The 24,410-nt window shown below is 40.2% G+C and overlaps 1 protein-coding gene across 2 annotated transcripts; it reads right to left on the reverse strand.

Annotated features, from left to right (window-relative positions):
• Window positions 1-4,915: 4,915 nt before the first annotated feature.
• Window positions 4,916-23,305, reverse strand: TMEM106B (transmembrane protein 106B). 2 transcript variants are annotated; one of them, XM_065830071.2, is made up of 8 exons: window positions 23,073-23,305; window positions 19,979-20,200; window positions 17,306-17,369; window positions 15,811-15,970; window positions 14,635-14,775; window positions 14,494-14,543; window positions 11,427-11,480; window positions 4,916-10,777 (listed from the first exon to the last, which is right to left on the reverse strand). In XM_065830071.2, the coding sequence occupies exons 2-8, from the start codon at window positions 20,196-20,198 to the stop codon at window positions 10,639-10,641; spliced, it is 828 nt and encodes a 275-aa protein (XP_065686143.1). In that variant the 5' UTR covers window positions 20,199-20,200; window positions 23,073-23,305; the 3' UTR covers window positions 4,916-10,638. The 2 variants fall into 2 exon arrangements, with proteins under 2 accessions (XP_065686143.1, XP_071661203.1); XM_071805102.1 differs by lacking the exon at window positions 23,073-23,305 and adding an exon at window positions 22,641-23,058.
• Window positions 23,306-24,410: the final 1,105 nt, after the last annotated feature.

Below are 24,410 nucleotides of genomic sequence, written 5' to 3' on the forward strand. Positions count from 1 at the left end.
ACTCATTTTGAAATTGATAATTGTAAAATTCAAACATTTCTGCCTGAAAGCAAGTGTGTGCTTTGGCAATCGATTTTGACTATCTTTCTACAAAAACTTGCCCTCCACCTGGGACCTTTAACCCATCACTCACTTCCCCATGTGCTCAGCCTCTTGCTTTTGTTTCAGAGGCACAGGCTCACCATCCATATTCCTGCATCCTGGGAGAAGGGGCTGATGCCCTTGCAAGGCCACTCTCTGCCATCTTTGAAAGACTGTGGAGATCCAGAGAGGCATAAAACCACTGGAGAAAGGTAAGTGTTGCCCTCACCTTCAGAAAAGGCCAAAAGACAAATCCAGGAGCTAAATACCAGTTCAGCCTCATTGGGAAAAATCACAAAGCAAATCCTCCAGGATGATGCTCCTGGGAAGAAGGAGAGGGTGGACTGGAAGCAGTTGGAGCAGATTTATGAAAGAGATATAATGACCACTGTTACTCGATTTAGGGATGAAAGGAGAGCAGTAGATGTCAATTATCTCCACTTAAGCTTGACTTTTGAGACCATCTCCCACAATATTTTTGTATCTAAGCAAGAATATTATGTTCTTGATAGATGGACAGATAAATCAGTTTAAAAACCTGACTGGATAATTTGGCTCAGAGGGTAGTGGTTAGCAGGCACTATTCTGAGGGCAGGGGTCTGCCCTAGGATCTGTTCTGTTTAGAACTGTATTAGTGATCCTAAGAAGATGACAGAGTGCACCCTCATCCAGCTTGCAGATGACACCAAACTTAGGGGACCAACCGATAGCACTCAAGGGGAAGGCCACCATTCAAACCCAGCTGGATAGGCTAGAGGGATGTGCCACAGGCATCTATAGAAATTTGACAGGGACAAATGCAAAGCCCTGTACCTGGGAGGGAATAACCCTTGCAACAAGACAACCTGGGCACCACAGGAGTGGGGAGCAGTTCCGCTGGAAAGGGCCTGGGGTGCTGGCAGACAGGGAGCTGAGCATGAGTGTGTCCACAGTCTACCTGGGCAGCAACTTCTGAAGAAAAGTATCATCAGTACCATTAACTGGTACCATAACTGGTGTACCATAGGCAGAGAGCAAAGACATTAGGTAGCACAAGTGGGGAATAATGGATTAAAAAAATAAAAAAATCAACAACAACAAACCAAACAAAAATAATTCAGTTTCAATGTCAAAGCAGGCTATGGTTACCTGGCTATCACAAGGAGGAGAGAAAACACATTCTGACTTCAGTAAGCCTTTTGTAGCTACAAACACACACACACAGGGGTGGCTCAAGGTCTTTCATTGAATTCAGCTTCTCATCATCAACATTCTGTATCCTCACTGCTACTTAGCTAATACACACTCAGGTCTTTTTCATTATAAAATCCAAAATAGACATTTGAATATTTCACACATTCAGAATGAAAGTCATATAACAGATCTATCAACTTGAAACTCTGATCCAACTGTACAGTTCATCAGGGACAGCTCTGCTCTTTTCTGGAACATTATTTTTGCTTCTGGTTGCACTTAAATGCTGGGGCAGTGTGGACAGTGAAGGGCTGGGAGGCAGAAACACGCTTTTAGCCAGGTTCCTCTCCACAGGGAGCTCTCTTCAGCTCCTCAAGCATCACCTGAACAACATCCACATGGCTGATGAGGCTGCTGCCACCAGCACATGCTGCAAGCTCCCGGCACAACCCTTCGCAGCAGCACATGCTGACCCCGGCAGGTTAGTTCGACATACACAGAAGAAAGATAAAAAAGCACCACAATAGAAACTATGGTGCCTCAGACTGCACTGTAAGTAGCAATCAGGTATATCTACAAATATATTGGCAATAATAGTGGTGATAGGTTTTTTTTGTTTGTTTGGTTTGGAGGGAAGTTGGTGTCTTAGGGGCTGGGGAGGTTCTTTTTGTGTTTTTAAACAAAGGGCCCTGCATACTCCTTCCCCTGGGTTTAGCTGGTCTCATCATGGTTACTAAGTAACCTTGCGTTGTATTCAGCTTTTCTACTGCTCTTTTGAGAAGGAAATTGAATCCCTCCCCTGTTTGAGAAGCCCAGCTTTCAGTTTAAATCGGATTTTTCAAGTATTAGCATATCAAACAGTGTAGTTGTTAGCATGCAACATAAGATTAGCACATTTAATTTTTTCTAAGTCTCAGCTTCCTTCTGTCCTACTACTTTGCATTTTTCGTAAGAACAAACCAAAAACAAGCTCGGTAACCATCTGCAGGAGCAAGACACCAGGTATGTTTACACAAGAGCTTAATTTGCTTCCAGAAGTCAAACAATGGCTTAAATCTGCTGGCTCCCTTCATGAACACTGCTGGCCCTCTTAAAGTCTACAAGGCAACACTTCAGTCCTGACCCCCGAGAATATTTACCCATACCAAAAAGCTGGATCCTCTCTTGGTCACAAATCCTTCACAGGGAAGTCAGGCATGTCAGGTCACACAGCATATTAAAAGCAGCATGGAAATACCAGCTCTGCCCCACCTCTGGACTGGCAGCAAGCAAAAGCACAAGTTTCAGAATTTACATTCTGCAGCAGTATTTTGGGCTTCCAAGGCTCATTTTAACATTTCTTTGCATATCTGCAGATTTGATGAAAAGTTCACAAATTTAGTGTCAGCATGGAAAGTGAAATAGTTGCACTGATTGCATCAACATGTTTAAACACATTGAATGTAAAATTTGGTCACAATTTTACAGTGGTTGAATTCAACCACTTAAATGCATCTCCATGCAGACGCCCACTAACATTACCCAAACCTAAGCTATTTAAGACATACTTAACATTTAAGAAATAATATATACCCCAGTAGTGTATAAGCCTCGAAAACTAATGAAAAATAGTCAGTATATCTTTACCTATTGTGTTTCTAGATACTGCCATCTATTGTGATAACTCTTGCATCACTCCTCTGACCAAAACCAGAACAACAGCCTTGTGATAGGATTGTTGAAGTCAGACAAAGGCAAATTATGTTCATTTCTCAACCTCAACTATATTGCTAGGGCTGCTAGAAGTGTTACTTCCTAAAAACCTCTCAAGAATGCTATACATCATTACCTTTCAGACACCTATAACTGTAGTCAGTGAAATGTTACATTACAGTGATGCTGCAGCTCCTTAATCAAGTTCTAGTTTTACTGTATTAGGTGATTCACTGGCTCATGAAAAAGCAGCTCCATCATGGAGCAGTGTCAGCTCCACAGCACCCATGGCAGCTCATTACACCACATGGCACCTGCTACCCATACACAGGAACCTCGAGTGAGGCATCTCAGCTCTCAGGCTTAAGAGGCAGGGATTTCTGGAGGAGAAGACAAAAAAGAAAACAATCCAATCAAACAATAAATGTAGAGATCTTTACCTCATCTGACATCGAGACACTTGAAACAAAAATAAATGTGTGGCTTGGTATTCTTTAAGCTGCCAGATAGACATTGTCTTCACACTGGAAGGCAGTTAGTGTCATTCATCACAAGTGTATCCAAAGTTCTCAGATGAACAGGTATTAGCACAGTAACATATCCCAGCCATGTGCTCAGTTATATAAAGAAAGCTGTATGAGATTTTGAGAATGAAAGCAACCTACAGCCAGCCAAGGAAAACTCCAAAACCTTTCAGAAGGTTGTTATTTTAAGATGTCAGATCTTTCAGTAGTTAGATCTCAAAAGTATTTACTTCAGGTGTTCCAGAATAGCAATTTTTAGGTCTTTAAACCTGTCCAAATTCATATTTGTTTACCTATTGTCATCATTCCCTTTCAAACTCCAGATAGACAACATGATGTTTGAAATGGTCCTGGTTGGAATTCACCTTTGTATTCCCCTACCTGCTCCAGACAGAAAAAAACCCCAAACAAACAGATGAGGAATCAAAACCATGTAAGTTTGAAGTATTTGGATCTAATAAAACTGCTCACTGCTGAAGACGTATTTTTGCTTACCTGACCCCCAGACAGGCAGAACAAGAGAGAAGTGGTTCTTCACGTGTCTTCAAGTTCTTTTTTACATATGGTAAAATACTGCTTAACGGTTATTTTTTTCTCCAATTTACAGTGTTCAATAAAGGCCTTGTCCAAATAGGAAACTTTGGACAACAGTTATAACAACTGAGTGAGAAAAAGGACTGTAAAAGAAAATAGCAAGCATAACTAATTTTCCCATATAACCTTAGTATTTTTTTTGTTTTCTTTTGTTTTGCTTTTTAAATAAGCATTTTTTAAAGAGATCCACAAGCTGAAACAAAACAAAGCCCCACACCTTAAGCCCCCCTTAGAAGTCATACCAGAACAATAGTGTAGCAGTCATGAATATACAATAGTTTTCTCCAGGAGAAACCTTAAAAAGCCCCACTAAGGTGTTCCAAAACACCTGTAGCAGACTACCTGTAACATTTGAACATGCCACAAGTGTTCTGAATGCTTCAAATAAAGCCATATGCTCTGTTGTCCGGCCCTGCAGTGACCAGGCTGGGGGTGCTCAAGAAGCTGGGACACATCCAGGACAGATGCCCCCAGCTGACCAAAGGGATGGTTCCATAAGAGATCATGCTCAGCAATCAAAGGTGAGGAAAAGAAGGAGGGACATTTCAGGGTGATGGTGTTTGTCATCCTGTTGTAAACACCTGCCTGCTGACAGGAAATAAATTCCTTATTTTGCTTCACTTGTGCACACAGCTTCGCTCCCCTATTACACTGGTTTTGTCTTGACCCATGTGTTTTCTTTCTTTTATCCTTATGACTCTCTCCACCATCTCACTGGGGGGGAAAGTGTATGAGTGACTGGGTGGGGGCTCACCTGCTGGCTGGGGTCAACCCACCACCACAGCCTTGGTTCTTAACTCAGTTCCTTTAGTGGTCCACTCTGGCAAGAGTAATTCATTCACATATGGTGCTTAGCTTTCAGATACTCCAGTTTATTACAGACTTAAAATAAAACAATATATATATAAAAAAGTAGATCGCAAAGTTTTTACATCATAGAATGCCAATAGTTACAAAAATTGAAATCATACCATTGAAAATACATGACAGCGTGTGGGAAAAACATGGGGAGACGGGGAAAACTTGTGAGAGATATGGAAGGAGGAAACAAAAATTAAGTCAGTTTGAAAAACAAGATGCATGACTCAAGCTTCTTTTTAATAGAAAATTTAATAGCATTGCGAGTCAAACAATCCTGTCTAGAAACATATTAATAATCATGTTAACTCCAGATTTTGAATCTCTAAATAAGAAGATCCCTTGCCCCAGTTAACTTATATTAAGGAGGTTATATCCTACAAGTCGTTCCCAAATACCCCTTGACTTATAGTGTTTATCATGCTTAAGTTGATAGATTGTTTGCTACACAGCTACAAGAACAACAGTTTACAATTCTTAAGTTACAAAAATAGTCATCACTCATTAGTATTTCTATACATATCTCAAGCTATTATATGCACACTCTGTACAGTGGATGTTAACAGTGGTTAAGTTTGCTTCCTTAAACAAAACAAGAAAAGGAACTAAAGCACTGACAGTCAGACCCCAAATATTCAGGCACAGCAATACACTTGCAGGTCTGGCACTAAATATCCCTGCCCATACAAAGCAAAAGCCATTTGAGTACCCAAAGACACATGCACCAGGCTGTTAAGACCCTTGAATGGCTGGTGGAAGAGGACAGTAAGAGGATCAGCGTGTTACTGCCACCCAACAGTCTCACACTCCGCTGCAGGGCCTGACACTGACTTCAACTGTGCAGATTCCTTGCAGACGACTGTTCCTGCCCAACAGTACTGTCTATAGGCTGAAAAGCAGGTTTACATGACAAAAGCTGTAGGGCAGCAGAACAAACTACCTCAAACTGCCCCTCTGGTAATGACAAGAATTCCCCACCTAAAGGTAAAATAGAAGGTGACTTCTCAAATAGACAAACACTGGTTGTTTTTGCTATACCAAATTATTGTTTTCAACATGTTTTGGTTGGGTTTTGGCTTGAGTTTATTCTTCTCCCCATCCCCGAAGCCAAAAAACCCCAATCTACACTATTTGGTATGATCAGGGCCAACACTAACAAATGTTTTGCTGGTTGCAGTAGTCCATTATTGTAGTACATTGGTTGTACTTACATTACTTACCCTTTCCTTTCAGAAGTAATAGCAATCCTGGAAGCATTGCTAAGGTTGTGGCATTTTGTTAGACAGGCAAGTACATACTACTGCTAGTCTAATTTCTGTTAACTCTTGAACACCAGTCCACCTGATGTTAAGCTTCACACAGCTGCCCAGCTCTGAAACAAGTCACCCATTTTGGAAGATGCTCTCTGGGAACATACAGATGTCCCACTAAGATTTGGGATGTGGGAAGAAAAGCAAAACCAAACTAACCACCCCGCCAAAGGAGGAGAGAGAAAAAAGGAAGCCTTCAACGCTGAATAAAAAAATTACTCTTTAACATTTTCTGAATCTAGAAATCTTTCACCTGCTACTCCAAGCACTATCTTTCCCATCATAAGGGCACAACAATTCAGTCAGACAGTTAAAGACTTAAACAGTTCAACCCAAGCACTTAAGCGCTTAAGCAGTTGGCTTTATACACCACATGTTAAGAAGTCTAGAGTCACATTTGCAAGGTACTAGTATGAGAAACTTTTTTCACTTGAAGAACTTCAAGGACAATTTGGAACAAAGTCAACTAAAGTGTGTAGTTAAGTCTGCCAACATAAGGCTGCAAAATAAACACCACAATGTTAACAACAAGACCATGGACACATCAGAAGTGCATTAAGAACTTCAAAGCTATACCACACACAAAGGTAGTTATGCTTGCCCTCACAAAAGATCAAGAATTAAGCAACTAACCCCTAAATATCAAGATGAGTAAACAAATTATGACTGAGCTTCTACAGGATTTTCCCACACCAGGAATTCAAGAGTAAGTGTCAGGTACTACATCTTCAGTAAGAGCACTTCCCTTTAAACCTCTCCAAACAGATATTTGATGGTTAGATCTTTGAGTCTTCTTGGTGGCTTTATTAATTTATTTTTAAAGCATCATGTTTAAAATAATTTTGTTCTCCAGGTCAGAATGTTGGCCAAATACCCAACATTTTCATGCAATTAAGTGTTCATATTAATCTACCTCGTTATAATTTTCAAATTTTACAGTTACTCAGTTGTGCCATTAAAGTGCTTTAAGAGATAACTAACAGAGCTTCCATTTTAAAGTGCAACAGGTTTTGGTACAGAAATTGCTACAAAGAATTCAAGTGAAAAGAATTACACTAGAAATAAATCCCTTGAAACACAATACTACCATGCCACTATAAATGTATCTGATAGTATTTGAAGATTAGGGGGAAGTTGCAAGTCATGAATCACTTCACAAGAAGTCCTTCAGAAATCACCTCACACACAGGAAAACAACAGGAGGGGAAAAAATAAAATAAAATAAAAAAAATCACAAATTCTTCAAAGCTGATCTTCTAGAGAGAATTTGTACTCATTTACAGTGAACTGAAAGCTTGCTTTTTTATTCAAAAAAAATCAAGATTAAAAAAAGTGAAATAATTACAGGTCCATCACTTGGATCTATTCCCACAGCTTGTTCATGAAGTTATAAAAGTTTGTACTGACTTCCCTTGCTCCCTTATCTTGTTTCCAAGCTCAGCCACAGAAATCAAGTCTAAGTATTCAAACTGATGCTTCCCTGCTTATCAGACAAGATGCTATATTAAGATCAGTAGTTAAATTCAAATACTTGTCTCATTTGGTTAGTAACATGCTGACAGTTTTGCAATGACATATGAGCACATGTGGAACCTTAAGGCTTTGATTCTCCTGTGACATAATTCGAGGGTTCATTAACAGGATCTCTACCCCACCCTTTACTTTTTAAGATAAGAATTCTTAGTCATTCCGTAAGTCTACTGCAAATTGATGATGTTAAAATTTACATCCATTAGACATCCCGGATGACAGACATTAAGAGTTGGATCTTCCTCCTTCCATCACATATATGGAAAGAACAAATCCACTCATAATTCTTTATTTTAAATTAGCCAATGTCAAGCATTTCATGCAATATAAGACCCACAGATTTAAGTAGTTATTTTGCTCAGCAAATCCGCTAAACTGTCAAATGTCAGTATGAGTCTCAAGACTGTGTAACAGTGTAGCCTCCCATCTGCCATACTTGTTCAAGCAGCATTCACTACTGTCACCAAATAATTGTCATTGTGTCATTCCAGTTATTTTATATCACCTTTTATACTTTGAAGAAAAAAATTGTTTTAAATTGATATAAATATCTACCTACAGCTGTGGGGGTTTTGTTTTGTTTTGGTTTTGTTTCGGGTTTTTTTTGTGTTTTTTTTTTTTAAATTGTTCATTTGTTTTTGGTTTTTCTTAACTTTAAAAAAAACCCACCAAACCACCACAAACCCAAACAAACAAAGCCAATACTCTGGGTGTAAATGCCTGGGTCTAAAAGAAAAAGCCCATATCGCTTGCTGGCAGACTTCAGATCTGACATGATTTGAACCAGAATTCTCTCCCAACTCTCCAATATAAACAAATCTTTCTACAACAGGTAACATAGAAGAGTACACCCCTCTGCTTCTAGCTAGCTCTCCACTGTCCTATCAGACAAGCTTCTCCATGCATTGTCAGCCACAGGACTGAGCCTCATCTATACTCTAGGAAGATTAGAGTCAATTGTGAACTAGTTTTTGTTACGATTGTAAGCTGTAATAAAGAATGTTTACTTTTCAGTGCCCAGATTCCAGAATAATTTTCAGAATGTAACTACAGTAAGTCATCAGAATTGATTATTCCAGTTCCAGAAGTACTCCAAAGATAAAGCTGACACCATCTTATCAACATTTATATGAAACTGACAGTTCAGGTTCCAAATTTTTTTAAACATTCATAATAAGTGCTCAGAGCAATTCAGAGGAGAGCTTTTTGTATGGTTACTTAATATATTTTAAATCAGTCTTACGTCATTGATATTCTTTGCCCACCCACCCAATTAGGTCTACCTAAGGAAGGCCAATAAAGGAAAACGTTAATGTAGACATGTACCTTCACTGAAATACCGGACCATAACAGATTGTTAGATGCAATAAGTTACTCAGCAGCCTTTTCCATAGTGTTTATTGTCAATTCATTTTATATAGCTTATTTCCAGGAGGTGGGCAGCATAAAAACTGCAACATCTATTTTAAAAAATATATTATTTGTTACAATGTAATAGTCTCAATAGTACCTTCTTACAGCTGCATCTCATCTGTTTCTGAAATAAAACAATCCTGATCCAGTTAATTAAAAGTTTTGTACCTAACCCATGCAATGGTCAGCCTTCAGGATCTGAACAACTTTAGATCCAAAATTTATAATCACCATGTTTGATAATAACCCCAGGAATTCTCACAGTGCAAACCAGCCTACTGAAACTATTTAACAGCTTTGTTATAGGTCAGTCTCATGATTACATCAGCATTTACTCCTACAGCGAGAATTGCTTTATTCTTCCTTATGTAACTTCAATGTGAACTGTGAGTGCTCTGAAGATTCAGATAAATACTGCATTGCTTACTGAGCCTGTGCACTAAATATACATCCCTCAACATATTAATGCTTACAAGTGGCTTAGATACACAGTATATTAAAACAATAAAAATGATGAAAATTTACAGCAAGCTGCCCAAACCCATGACCAAACAGTTTCCCATCTAGTTCCAACTGCAGAATCACAATTCTAATAGCTGTGCTCAGAAGTTTACTAAAAAACAAAGTAAAATGACACTGTCAAAGTCTTCACTCATTCATTTTACACAGTCTTCGATTTTTTCCTTTGTCAGTAATGATTCTTGGGGATACTCTTTGTTTTGTTTTTAAACCCAACTTCAAATCTAACAATTTAACACTTAATTTAAATCTAATAATGTAATACACATATCCTCTGTATACCATCTCCAAAGTAGCGGGGGGAACAGAATGAAAAGACGTCAGATTCTAAAAGTTACACATTCAAGTATAGTGTCTTCCAACAGAGCTTTCCTGGCTTTCACAGACTGCATGTCACCTCTAATCACATTTAGCAAATCAAAAGTAGAATCCCAAAATAAAGAACTATCGCCACTGGTTTACTAGAAGAAGTTTCACACCCAGTAATCTTGTTACTTAAGTAGTAATACTGCCAGTTTCAATATTAAAACAGCAAGAACTGAAGTATAAACTTAAAACTTCTGAGTATAATTTTTTTCTAAAATACTTATTAGTGACACATTTCACCTAAATACAGACGTACACACAGTTACTCTAATTTGATGTACCACACTGTAAGGAAAGGTCCCAATTCAGTTCAAGAATCTGATATTCCCCCTGCCACCACACAACTTGACAGAACTCCTTACAGGAACAGAAAGCAAACAGAAGGGGAAAACACAACATTTAACAAGTGCATCTATATACATTTTGCACGTTTTCCCTCCTTGCACCTAAAGTGAACAGGTCACCATGTTCGCTAGGCTTTACATGCACATACCCTCCCCTTCACGTAGTACCAGTCCTGTTCAAATGATCTCTGCAAGCATCAGCAGCAGTAATTCCACACTAACCAACAGGTGCTTTTATTGTGGAGGCTGAAGTACATTTAAATATTCTGACTGGCCCAGCTGGTAGGTTGTATTTCCTCCACAGTCCACATACTGGTATCTCTCCTGGGATATTTGCTCAGAGTGGCCAAAGTAAGAGGTTGTCACTGTCACTCTTTAAAAGAAAAAACAGAGGAGATATTTGTTTTGTAAGAGGCTTGAGTTTCCTATTCTAAAGATCAGTGTTTTTACATTACTAGAGTTTTTAGGGAAAAAGCTGCAGAACAAAACATGTAATACTACTAAGAACAAAATTTTAAATAAAGTTTAAAAACAGTACTAGTTTACCAGGATAGATTTTCTCCATGAAGGACATTAGGTTCCTTGAGAACAGATTTTTTTTTTTCTAAAGAAAATGGTAAAGCTCAGCTTTACTCTATACCTTGCTTTGCTAAGAGAAAGCAAATTATTAGACAAGCTAAAGCATGTAACTGCTTTAAGATCACAAAGACCTCAGCAATTTTTGAACAGTGGCTGACACACAAACTCATTTCAAAGCATCTGAGACCTTAGCTCCATGGCTACAGCCCAACTGCAGAACAGATCCAGTAACAACAGTTACATCTATTCAAGTGTCTTTACCAGAACCTGTCAAAAGACACAGCTCAGTTTCATGAACTATGAAGCTACTACACTAGAAAGCAAGTTGATTTCATTTCATCTATGATGCACAGACTCCAGGATTAAGTATTTGAGCAATATTTCAATGAGAATTACAAGGATATTTAAGTTGCTTTCAAAAAACAGGAATTTTCCATACTTACTGCATCATCACTACTATGTTATGCACTTTGATAGATGCTAAAGTACAGAAGTCACTGCAAAAAACAAAAACAATTGTTAAATTTACATCAAGCTTTACAGGTAATTATCTAAAGAGCAACAACTGTGGTTTCAACTGGATTCTGCTATCTGCGTATACGGAGACTATAGAGTTGCTAGCAATGACAACTAAAATACTTCTTGAAAAAACACTGCCAGTGATTGTATATTCACTTAGTCTACTTTTATATACATAGTCTTGTTTTCACATGAACTATATTCACATGTGCTTGCTTACATACAATGCTTGCCAACAAAAGCATCCTGTGAAACTAATGAAAGTTGACCTGAACAACAAATTAAAGCACATCAATATCACTTAGTCACTAATGAAGACTTTTACTATGAAGAGATATAGACAATTTGTTGCAATTCAACTTCATGCGACATTTATATATAGAAAGAAAAATTTAAAAGACAATTTTTTTTACAATTGGGGTGGTGAAACATTGGAATGTGTTGCCCAGAGAGAGGGTAGATGCCCTGTCCCTGGAAACGCTGGATGAGGCTCTGAACGGCCTGATGTAGTTGAAGATGTGCCTGCTCACTGCAGGGGGCTGGACTCGGTAAGCTTTGAAGGTCCCTTCCAACCCAAACTATTCTACGATCAGTGCTATGCCAACTTCAGTATCTTTTCTTCTAAAAGCAGCAATTTACATGGAGGGGAAAAAAAAAAAAGTCTTGAAGGCTTGCTATTCTTGGTCAAAAAGTACCAAGAACTTTGGAAAGTAAATTTTTTTTTTTGCACTCCTCCTCTTTCTGTATTATGCATCATGACCTTTAAACAACCTGCAGAGATTTTTCAAATTAAGAGTTATTATTTGCTTGTGAGATACCCTGTTAAGACTTACATCTTCTGATGTACACTTATATACCAGTTATACAGAGCGCTATGTAAGTGTATACCTTCCCCTCCCTCCTCCTTAAATCAATTGCTCTTGGTCACAAATTTATCAGCTCTGGAATGAAAAGCATGCGATCAGTGCAAGAAGACTGCATGGCAGCCACCTACAAGATTTGCATGCCATTATAATTCTTTTCCCCAGCACCAAACATTATCATGAAATATTGAACACTGAATAAACAGAAGTGATCCAAATGATATGAATATAAAATAAAATAGTTTGGTATTAAAAATATTTTTATATTGGTATCTACAGTAATGACAAATATTTGGATTTTTTTTTCCTGCTAGGCTTGAAACAGGACTTAATTAGACCACAATACCAGAGACTTTCAGTTATAGTAGTTTTCTAATCCAAAATATAGACAACATGTAACATCATACAAATCCAACTCGTACCCAACAGCACATACCAGCCAACAAGCAGAGAGGTACACCACCAACATACTCTTGTTTTAAGTCTAGAGTATCTGGAAATAAGTCTTTTCTTTAAAAAAAACAAAAGCCCCCAAAACAAACACACCACACAGCACAACACTGTAGCTAGGAAACAACAGTGAAGGTAAATATCACATAGAGACAGTTCTCTAAAATAAATGTAGGATGCTTATTTAATCATACAGACCTGCTGGAGCCAGATTACTATATGCAGACACTTCAGGTCTCTAAGATCTCCTGTATTCAACCTAAGCTGATTTTACAGGACAGAAGGACACACACTCTCCAGGATCCAAACAAGTTATGACTAACACAAGACCTAAATTGACTAGCTGGGGAAACGTGAAAATACAATACTATCTGTATTACCAAGATTATCCTAGTGCCTTCCTTGAAAATTTAAATATTTGTGTGTGGAGAAAAAACCCAAATAGTAACTAAAACAAAACATCACTAAGACCAGCTGATGCTTTCAGCTGGGTGTTCAAACTAAGGAAGCCCACGAGCTGTCTCCACGGTTGTTCCACCCAGTGAACCCAGGCTTTCAAGACTCACAGTACAGTGGAAGAGCAGAAGCCCATCAACAATAACTGTTAACAGGTCAGGCAGAGCAGCTTTTGCTTGTCCAAGTCTCTCTATACACCAAAAGTCATCCATTTTTTTTTTTTTAAGGTTAGTCACTAGCTTGCAGTCAAAAGTTGCAGCTATTGTTGGCAACAAACTCTCAACAGCATTACTTAAGGTCACAGTACTGAAAATGAAAGAAGTTTCAGTGCGTTACTGCACCAAAAGCAAGACTATGTAGGTATTAACATGAGCTTTATGAAGGCCGCATTTATTTATTCCTCATGCATCCCAAGCACAGATTCACAGGATTCAGGGTTTACGTAAACCTAACTTACATTCCTTTAAGAAGTGACAGGGGTATAATAAAATAAAACCCTTTCCACTTATTTAAAGTTAGCTCCCAATTTGCTATTTCATACCTATTTCTATTTATTCCAACACTTCAAAGCTATAAAGGTTCTCTCCCACCCCAAAGGGGCTGCCATACACTGGAACTGCACACAGACCAGAAGTTTCAGCAGTTAAGTCTTTCTGTTTAGTCTGAATTTCAGTGTAAAAGTAGTAACATCTGGTTTTGTTACCAAGATATACTGAGCTAATAGCATGCCGGTCAAATGAACTTTCAGAAGCTATGAAAAACAGCTTAAAAGTTCGAAGAACAGATGTAAACACTGCTTACACCATTGTATGCACATGGTCTGAAGAAAAAAAATACAAATTACTCTCTAATTTGCATAGAATTTAATACAAATTCCCTCTACCACCAGAGAAGTCTGTGGGAAAGTTACTAGAGAACATTTTGGGGGAACACACCTGCACTTTTCTCCCCACAAAGCAGTGGGTCCTAGCTATTGCCAGCGCCTAAAACATTGGGATACAGATACCACTCAAAGTGGTGAGAAGCAGGAACAGCAAGCCACTATGTGAAACCACTGAAACAACTGTGGTTCAACTATTTATCAGTACTATAAAACTCACACAAAGAAAATGCCGCATCATCTCTGCAAATACATTTCTGCTGACTTTGAAAAAAGGCAGTTTTTAGCACCATTGTAATTTTTAGTAAGACCCATGTGATATTTAGAGGCGAGTACACTTACAACATGTAGCTCATTTCATCTTGTATGACTGTGGGCACCATATAGTCAATCTAAAAAAAATAAAAGCAATGAAAACACAAATCAGTAGATTTATAGAAGATGATGAACACTCATTCAACTTTGAAAGCCTGTCTTATTTACCTGTTTCATATCCAGAGGACCAATGTTGGTGATGTTGTTTAGCCGTGCTTTGCCAATAACTGTTTTTGAAAACTGAACTTGGGCTGTGATATTTGCCACTTCAACAGAGTAATAGTTGTTGTTTGTTATATTTAGAGTGTTCTGGAAAAAAAAAACACAAAACAAACACAAAACACTAACAGCTATCCATTCTGATGAGCGCACATTTTGAAATTTGTGCCCAAGACAGGAATATCAGAAATTATGCAAGTATATTTCCGTGCCTTCTAGGATTGGTAGCAAGGAGGGTAAGGGACAATAACTTAAAGTCTTTCTCAGGTTTTTTGGGTTTTTTCGTTTTTCTTTTTTTTTTTTTCTGTGAATATATTGAGCAGCAAAACTTCTGCACGACTTCCCTAGTGACCACCCTCCACTGCAAATACTGCATTTCTTCTTATCTTCAATTATTCCTCCCAAGAAATTTAGAATCATAGAACCCCAGCTTTGTCAGCCGCTCCTCAGACAACTTGTGTTCCAGACTCTTCACAAGCTTCACTGCTTTTCTTTGGACTTGCTCCAGCACCTCAATGTCTTTCTTGTAGTAAGGGGCACAAAACTGAACACAGGATTTGAGATGCAGCCTCACCAGTGCCAAATACAGGGGGACGATCACTTCCCCCATCCTGCTGGCCACGCTATTTCTGTTACAAGCCAGGATGGCTGTCATTTAGCTATCACAGGACCTTCTTCTCCCATAGCTGCTTTGCTCTATTTAAAATGAGGCACTCTACCAGAAGTCTTTAGGTATATATTGACAGCATTACCAAAAAGTCAAGAAGCATGTGAAGTTTTAGGATGGATAAGAAATCATTTTTCCTCAAAACCAGTTTTGCTAAGATGCATAACACCAAGACTGTATTTAATAGTGTTCCTACATACACAATCTACGTGTCACCCATATTCCAAAAATAATGCAGAGAACACCAAAGTCACTGTTTCCATGAGAACAAAAAACCCAATGGTAGCTTGCAACTACACGTCTATTAGCTTTAAGTACTGGAGCCAGCCACAGCTGGTCCAGTTACATTTTTCAAACTGGTCATTAAATCTGCTTGTATTTAAGGCACTAAACTGTCACAGTAGTACCTCTTGTTGCATTTATCCATTACAGATGTCCAAGCAGATAGCAAGACTTACCGTAATATTTAGATATATTATACGTCTACTCTGTTCATAGTTGACATATACCGACTTCACACCAATGTATTCAACATCGATTGAGCGAGGAAACAAGAAGAATACAGCCAGCCCAGAAAGCAGTAAACATACAACTACAGAAGCAGTCACGTAGAGCTTTCTGGGGAATAAAAGAACACATTTCAGAGTCAAAAGCATGTTAAACAATAGTGGCATATTATTTTCCTTTAAGTGATAAGGAGCTTGACTAGTCAATACAATTACTTCAGTCTATTTCTAGCTCCCATTAGCTTCCAAAGGAGGGGAAAAAAAAAAACACCACTATGTTGCACCTCACATCTATGTCTCAGAGACGTTACTCTTGTATATACATCAGAAATCAAGTGTCAAAACATGCTGTTATCCCAGCGTTTTTAACTTACAGAGGAAAAGAGGTAAATATTTATGTACTTTGAAACATAAGCATTTCCTCTTAAAATTTATTTATAGCAGAACTTGTGTAGGAACTTCTGCAGGACTCTTGCACAACACGCCCAGAAAGAAAGAATAAAGCTCTTACATGCCTCACACAGAATTATTTGTCAGAAGAGACTTTTAAGGAAAGTGTTAGGCTCCTGCTAAGGAACAGGAAATTCACAATTAACCTAACACAAAAGGGGTGTGCATGTATGATTAAAAAAATACACAAATAAAAGCCTCAACTGAAGCTTCAATTTTCTCAAAATTAGAATACTAAAGTAACATGTTTCAAATTTGTACTATTACTACATCAGACATATGATTGAGGATAGCATTATGTGAAGTTATTGTATTTTCTTTCCTGGCACTCATTTCCGTTTACTACGGAAACATCCAAAAATTAAGGAAACAAACCAAACAACAACAACCACACACACACACAAAACAAACAAACAAACAAACAAACAAAAAACCACCACAAACATACACGCCAAAAAAAAAAAAAAAACCAAAACAAACCCAAACCAAAAGTCAAAACACCACACACATTCCTCACACAAAAACAGTCAGAACAAAAAGCCCTAAGCACTGTAGTTAAACCTTTAAGTAGGTCATAGTAAATAAAGTTACGTATGTTATATTCGAATGATGAATTTGTTGATTTTGCTAGCTGCTCAGAGCTTTACAAATTAATTTCCAGGTGACTTATTTTGTAAGAGTGGTCTAAAGCAGTTATCACTTTACTCAGACTTTAACACTGGAGATATATTTGCTTAGATCAATCAAAATGATACAGTATTACTTGGCTTTGTAAGACATACGGTGATGGGAGTACACGTACCTGTTACTCAATAACTCTCCTAGAGTTAGAGGTTAAGGTTGATATTACAAGCAGGATTCTTTCAATACCGAATGCAAGATAACATTGCAGTGACTTTTGCTTGATTATTCTTAACACCATCTCCTTCAAACTGCTGAATTTTAACTAGAAGAGAGGAACTAACTGTAGATTCATGCATCACAACTATTAACTTACGTTCTTCTTGGCCTCAGTCTCTGATCACTGTATGGAATTAATGCTACCAGTTGATTTTCCTGACCTGGAAATAAAAACATCATTTCAGAATTTAAACAAAGAATAAGTATTTTTTCAGTTGCTTCAAATAAAGAACACCTGTTATAACTTAATGGCACCAAAGAATAAATACTAAAGATAAACATTTACATTCCAGATAAGGGCCCAAGTAGAATATTTCTGTAGCTTAGGTCACCTTCTGAAATAGATCATGGCTTATACAATGTGGAAAGGAAAAACCACCAAGCCCACAAAGACCAAAACAGTAACAAGTTCTGCCTCTGCACTGCATACATCCTCACGAGGCAGCATGCCTCTGGCACAGTTTTCTCAGAAGAAATGGAGGTACATAACAGCTTTCAGCTCTCTCTGTCAGATCATATGAAATCATAGGAAAAAGAACATTTAGAAGTTCAGGCAGTAAGAACCAATCCAGAAGGCATTCTACGTGTACTCTTCCGAAAAGCAGAAGTCGGGTTTGTTTAAAAACAAACACCTATATCAGTTTGGCCAGCTTGGCAACACAAGTTACACACACACTGTATTTCAGAAGTCACTAATATATATTATACAACCATTTCTTACAGGACTGAGCAGCAGCACTCTGCAAGTCAAAGAAGCATCTACTGGAAATTCTCCAAGCAACAAGTTACTTCACTAAACGACATTTTTAAAAGGGGATATCTTAACAGTAGAAATAAAAACCCACAACGCCAGATGTTTTAAATACATGGACTACATCTGTTTTTATAGCTTTTGCTATTTGCTCTACAAGAAAATGGAATTGTGATTTATCTGTATGAGCAGAGAGAGGTCTCAAGACCCAGTCAGATCTGCATTTTTTAAAGTCAATTGCAGAACTTGACCAGCATTATCGCTTAGCTAATCAACCATTATATCACATGACAGCCATCCCCTCTAGTCATGCAGTCTTTCTGTGAACACTTAATTTTCCCCCTCCCCACTCAAAAAAACCTAAACATTATTATTTTTTTAAGTACTGAGGAATAATTAAAAAGACAGTCTTATTTATTCTAATAACTCATCTGAAATTCTAGCTTTAATAATATTATTTCATTAGAATTCATGGACAACATGCATTTTTAATAGTTACTGCAAAATGTTTAATACTTAGACAAATGTGAATTAATTTATCACATCCAAGAATGCTCCAAAATATAAGCTTTTGAACATAAGAATCCTGCTACTACTGCATTTTAACTAGCACTATAAGTTTGGCATCAATATTATCAAATATTTCAAGTTACCAAGAAAACCGTCTTCTCTGTAGTCTTTTGGTTAAGATAATTTTCAGTTCCATAGCTTTTCCACACTGCTGACTTCAGGGGTACTCAAAGAATACATCGTAGTATAAAGTTTAACAAGTAACACACAAATCCCTTATTTTCAACCGTTTAAATATTCAAAGGTCTATTTCTAAACAAATGGCTTATCATATAGAATATTTTATTAAATGAAAAGGAAAAGCAAACGATGAGGGCAGCAAGCAAACAAAACCAGCAGAGAGGAAAGAGTCCAGGAGGTTCCTGGAGTGTGTGGAAGACAACTTCCCAACACAGTTGGTGAGGGAGACAACTAGAGCAGGCGCCCCACTGGACCTGTTTGTGAACAGAAAAGGACTTGTGGGAAAAAGTGATGGTTAGAGGTCGTCCTGGGCACAGCAATCGTGAAACAATAGAGTTTTTGATTCTCAGGGAAATCAAGAGGAGGGTCAGGAGAACTGCCACCTTGGACTTCTGGAGGGCAGACATTGACCTGTTTAGGAGGATGACTGGCAGAGTCCCTTGGGAGGCAGTCCTGAAAGGCAAAGGCGCCCAGGAAGGCGGATCTCTCTTCAAGAAGGAAATCTTAGAGGCTCAGGAGCATTCTGTCCCCATGTGCCAAAAAACAAGCCAGTGGAATAGACCACCAGCCTGGCTGAACAGAGACCTTCAGCTGGTGCTCAGGAATAAAAGGAGAATTTATGACCTTTGGAAGAACGGGCAAGCAACTCTGGAGGACTATGAGGATGTCATGAGGTTACGCAGGGAGAAAATCAGAAGGGTCAAAGCTCAACTAGAACTTAATCTGGCTACTGCCATGAAAGATACTGAAAAAAATGTTTCTATAAATATACTCATAACAAAAGGAGGGCTAGGGAGAATCTCCATCCTTTATTGGACTCAAGGGGAAACTTAGTGAGAAAGGATGGGGAAAAGGCTGAGGTACTTAATGCCTCTCTGCTTCAGTCTTTAATAGTAAGACCAGTTTTCCTCTGGGTACTCAGCCCCCTGAGCTGGAAGACAGGGATGGGGAGCAGAATGAAGCCCCCCATAGGCCAAGGGGAAATGGTTGGCAACCTGCTACACCACTTGGACATACACAGGTTTAAAATATGTAGTTAAAAAAAGATGCAATAAAAAGTCACAAAACTAAAGGTTTAGAACTTGCAACAACTAGGTATATGTGCAAATATAAAGCTGAGAACCAAGGAACACTAGAATTGTACAGACAAGAGAACACCTAACATGTAACAGTCAAAGCTGGCTCAATCTATGTGTCATTCATCCAGTTATAACTGCACAAGTTTATGAAGTAAATTTATAGGTTAAAAAGGAAATATAGAAAATTTACCTCGTGGAATTCTTCCTGTTCCCTGGCAAGTTGGGCAGGTGACGCTGTCTCTGCCTGTAAATTCCACATAGGGAAACTGTGATACATCTCCACATCTGCCATCTTCGTTGTGCAATTCTGAGTGAACCAACCCATTCCTCATATTATCAGACACTGTGCCTCCATCATAGCCATCTTCCTTGCATGTGTGCATAGGCAGGTGAGAAAGTGATTTTCCCATGTCTAAAATAAAAGTCAGAAGAAAGTTTTCAGGAAGAACGATTCAAACCAGGCCTGCATTTTATTCCACATCAGGTAACTGCTTGTCTATGGTCACTACTCCAATAAGACTCCTGTTGCCTTCTGATCCCTTATGACCTTCAAAGCATTAAGGCCCAGTCAAACTGGAGTCAATCCCAAACTGTAACAACCTGAACTAACTGGGACATTTGTTCAGACCATCTAATATGCTCAACATGTAGGGGGACCAAAGAGAGGCTTTTATGCTAGAATAGTACAATAGCTGGCAAAAGGCTGCTACAGTCTCACAGTGCTTTTCAAAGGGTTGTTATCACACAGACTTTCACACAACACATCAATCTCTATGTAGAAAAAAAAAAAAAAATCAAGACTTTCTTGCTCTAAAAACTGAGTTCACAATTTTCAGTTGATTCCACACACACACTACAAGTCAAATTCTAATAAGCTTTTAAGGTTGGACTTGTTTTGTTTTTCTGAGAACATGAAGTCAGCCACTAGCTTCCAAGTTCGAAACACGGATCTCCAGGTGTTTAAACTGATGATTCCCTTCAACCCTCAAGAGGGTCAATTCACAGGACAGTAAAGGAAAACAATGGGAGCTACTTTAATGCTCCCAATATATAGCACTTATAAAGACTTGTTAAAAAAAAAGTATTAATCACAAAAGCAATTTTTGCTACCTATGGAAATGTAAACATTTTCTCATTACTATAGTTTTTCAGCCATACCACTGAAAATACCTTGAAACCTACAGCACCTGAAATTTAAAGCCAGGGAAGTAGAAACCTTCCTAAGTAATTTGACAACCACCAAGAAGTCCCAGTTCCTGTTTCAGTAAATATCTAGCAATATTTTATTAATTTAAGTCATGGAACCCTTATAAGAAGGAAAACTATTTATCCTTATGTTGATACAGCACCTTTAAAACATTTTACATTTGGGGAGCTGTTCAATAATGGGAATTATTTAAATAAAATATAAAGTACTGAGTTATTGAAAAAAGTTCCCCGAAAAAGTTGTTGACAATTATTCCACATGCGTTTTTTCCTTGATGTTCTCCTTGTAGCTGACCTACAGACTTTAGGCTATGAAACTTGAGTCTTGCAAATTAGGCAATAGCTGCCACAGTTACAGGTCTGAACGCTTAGGGATCAATCCCTGGTGCTGTTGTGTTACAACTATTCAATTTACCTGTTCTACTCATGGTAGGCTCAGGCTATGTCTACATTAACAACTAAACACACAGAACAAGCAGCAACTCCACAAAAATAAACAGTTATTAGGGATCCAACATCCACAACACACACTTTTTGTAGGTTTATTTCATACTAGCTCCAGCCTAGACTGAACACTGACTGACAACTGAAGTGCACTTTCTGTTTGTAGTTTCTTCCAAAAGGAAGGGAGTTCATGCACTCCCAGGTCACATTGTGACATGAACCAAAGTGCAACAAGTGAGGATGACTGGGAATTCACTTCAGGAACACACCCTTAATTTGCATTAAAATACTAATGCACATGTATCCTCCAATGCCAACTGTACTTGTGCTTCAATAATTAGAATTTAATAGTGTTTTTCTGCTGCCATAGGCAAGTCTTGGTTCACAAATGAGAAAACAGACAATGTTCAAGTGAAAAATGTTCCTTCAGCACGCCCTGCCCTTTGCCCCGCAAACAAATATGGACCCTTATAAACAGCTGACCAAAAACTCAAGAATGCTTTTTTTTTTATCCAGAGCTTATATGCTGAACAATAGTAGAGCTAAAAATACACCATCTTGATATGTGACAGCCTCTACACTGTCACCAGAGTCACAAACCCTAATTCCTTAACAGCTGTGCTTTGACCCACTCTCTCCCTGGTAAGCGATGCACACACTCCAGTCTCCTTAGACTTGTCTGGGTTTCCTTGAATTCACTGTCTGTAAGAAAGAATTCAGTAAATTTAAAAGTATGTTGTGATATTGGAATTGCATTTAAGACTGCGTCCTTCAGAGTGCTATGGCTCTGAAGCAGGACAGTACATAGACAAAACACAAACAATGTCCCACGCACACAGAACCACCACATCTTGAGTTACACATGAGACTTGAGAAAAATACTTCTTGTTTAGAAACTCAGTGAAACTTCAAAGAGTTAAGCTAGATTGCTACACTTCTTTAAAGAGTTAGAGTGGCACTCTTACCCCTTATATGCAAATATATAAACTTGAAGTTACAAACCTACTTCTCTTCCAAAACAGGAAAAGATTTTGAAATACAACCATCTCCTGGCCTGTCAGCTGTGTCTGAATCACTAACATCACAAGCGCCTCCAAAACACAGAACGCAGCAGGGTCAGGCAATGACTTTGCAGCCACAAACTTGCTCAGCGCTGGTGGCCACCTCCAGTGCCGCCTTTCAGAGGCCCTTTACAGACCCACCTCTCAGACACAGCCCGCTCGGTAAGGCTGACGCTGCCAAGAACACAGAAGTCAAGAACGGCCCTGAGATTCAAGGCCCGTCAGGCCAGAGTAGCAGCTGCTCTCGCAAACATGGCGAAGTTTCCAGCCGGCGGACGCAGACCAAGGCCCGGCGATCTCGGCCGCTACCGGGCTGACCCGGGCCGGCCCCGCAGCCGCCCGGCCGGAGGTCTCGGCGCAAAGGGGGGCGGGCAGCAGCCCCGGCCGCCCGGGGATCAGCAAAGCCCCGCCGCGGGCCTGCCCAGGCCTCGCCGAAACCCACGAACCGCGGCAACAGCCCCCGTCCGGCCGCCTAGCTCCGGCAGGGCCTCGCAGCCACAGGCCGCTCTCAGCCCGGCTCCCGTCCCAGGCCCGCCGCCTCCCCCCTACCGCAGCAGCAGCTGCTCTCCCCACCTGCGGCGCGGGCTAGGCCGGGGCAGGGCAGGGCGGGCTGCACCAGGCACAGGGGTCGGACGGGACCGCAGGTTCCAGGTGCAGCGCAGATGCCCCGGCGCTAAACCCCAGACGGGCCGTGCGCAGGCGCGGGGAGGCGGTGCCGCCTCGGTCCTGTCCCGCCGCTCTCAGCTGCGGGCGGTGCTGGGCCTGGCACACCGAGGGGGCGTGGGGGTTCCCAGCAGCCCGTCTCGCCGCTGGGCGCTGCGGTGGCCGTTGCTGCTGCTGCGCGGCCGTGCTGGGCCGGGTCGTGCCTCACCCCCTGGTGGGCGGAAGGCCTGGGAATCGCACAGAAACCGCCGGCCCCAGCGTGAGGCGGTGCCCGGGCTGAGGGGTGGATGGTGCTCCCGGGCCCGGGGAGGAGTGAAGCAAAAGCAGGAGAAAGGGAAATCAGGAGGCGGTGCAGCCCCTGTGCGCAGCTGGGGACGGAGGACCCAGGGATCCGTGCTGGGTTTCTCTGTCGACTGTTTTCTGCTGGTCTACCTGCGGCTGTGTGCTCGCCATCCTGCACATCAGCACTGGGTTGTGTTAACCACGGGAAAAGAGCGGTTTCTTTCCTTACTGCAACTGACTTCACTTCGTGGTGCCTTCAAGCCACCACCGTTATTTTCACTTTCACTTCCCGTTTGATGGCTCTGGTGGAAGTAGCTGGCCATGCTGTGCTCCAGGGGAAACGAGATGCTCGAGCAAGGAAAGCTGTGGCATATCAGCAGAAAAAAGGTCATGGGAAACTAGACACTACCACTGCAATTCAGTTTTAAAAATACCGCATTATACATGGTTGCTTGCGCAGCTGATGTTTATTCAGGCCATAGCCAGTGAGACGTTCTCTGAGTGATTTGCCAAGGCAAAATGAGGCACATTGGAAGCAAATTACTTGTGGTTGTTGCTCTTCATGTGCCTGCCTCTGGTCCATGAAAACCACTGCCCAGTGCCTATGGCAACATGGGAGAACATTCCCCTGTGGGGATATGGGGGCACCAGAGGGACAAGAGCTGCACAGGGGACACACAGCGTGAGATGAAGGGGGCTGGCAGACCAAGAAGGAGCTCTGCCCAGTTTGGGACCTCATTCCGGCTGCAGGGATGAATCAGACTGGTGGAAACCCTGTGATTCACACCTGTAACAAAGCACAAGGGCAAGCATAGGGGCAGGGTTCAGGGAGAGGATGAGGAAGCAAGGTCCTTAGGACAGTGTGGAGGGGGTCAAGGCACCAGGGTGCTCCAGAGGCTCCAGAGACAGGTTGCCTCCAGCAGCCACCCACAGCTGGTGCAGGTGTGAGGCCATCTGTGGTACAAC

Source organism: Patagioenas fasciata, chromosome 2 (genome assembly GCF_037038585.1).
Source record: "Patagioenas fasciata isolate bPatFas1 chromosome 2, bPatFas1.hap1, whole genome shotgun sequence".
In the NCBI taxonomy this organism is placed as follows: domain Eukaryota; kingdom Metazoa; phylum Chordata; class Aves; order Columbiformes; family Columbidae; genus Patagioenas; species Patagioenas fasciata.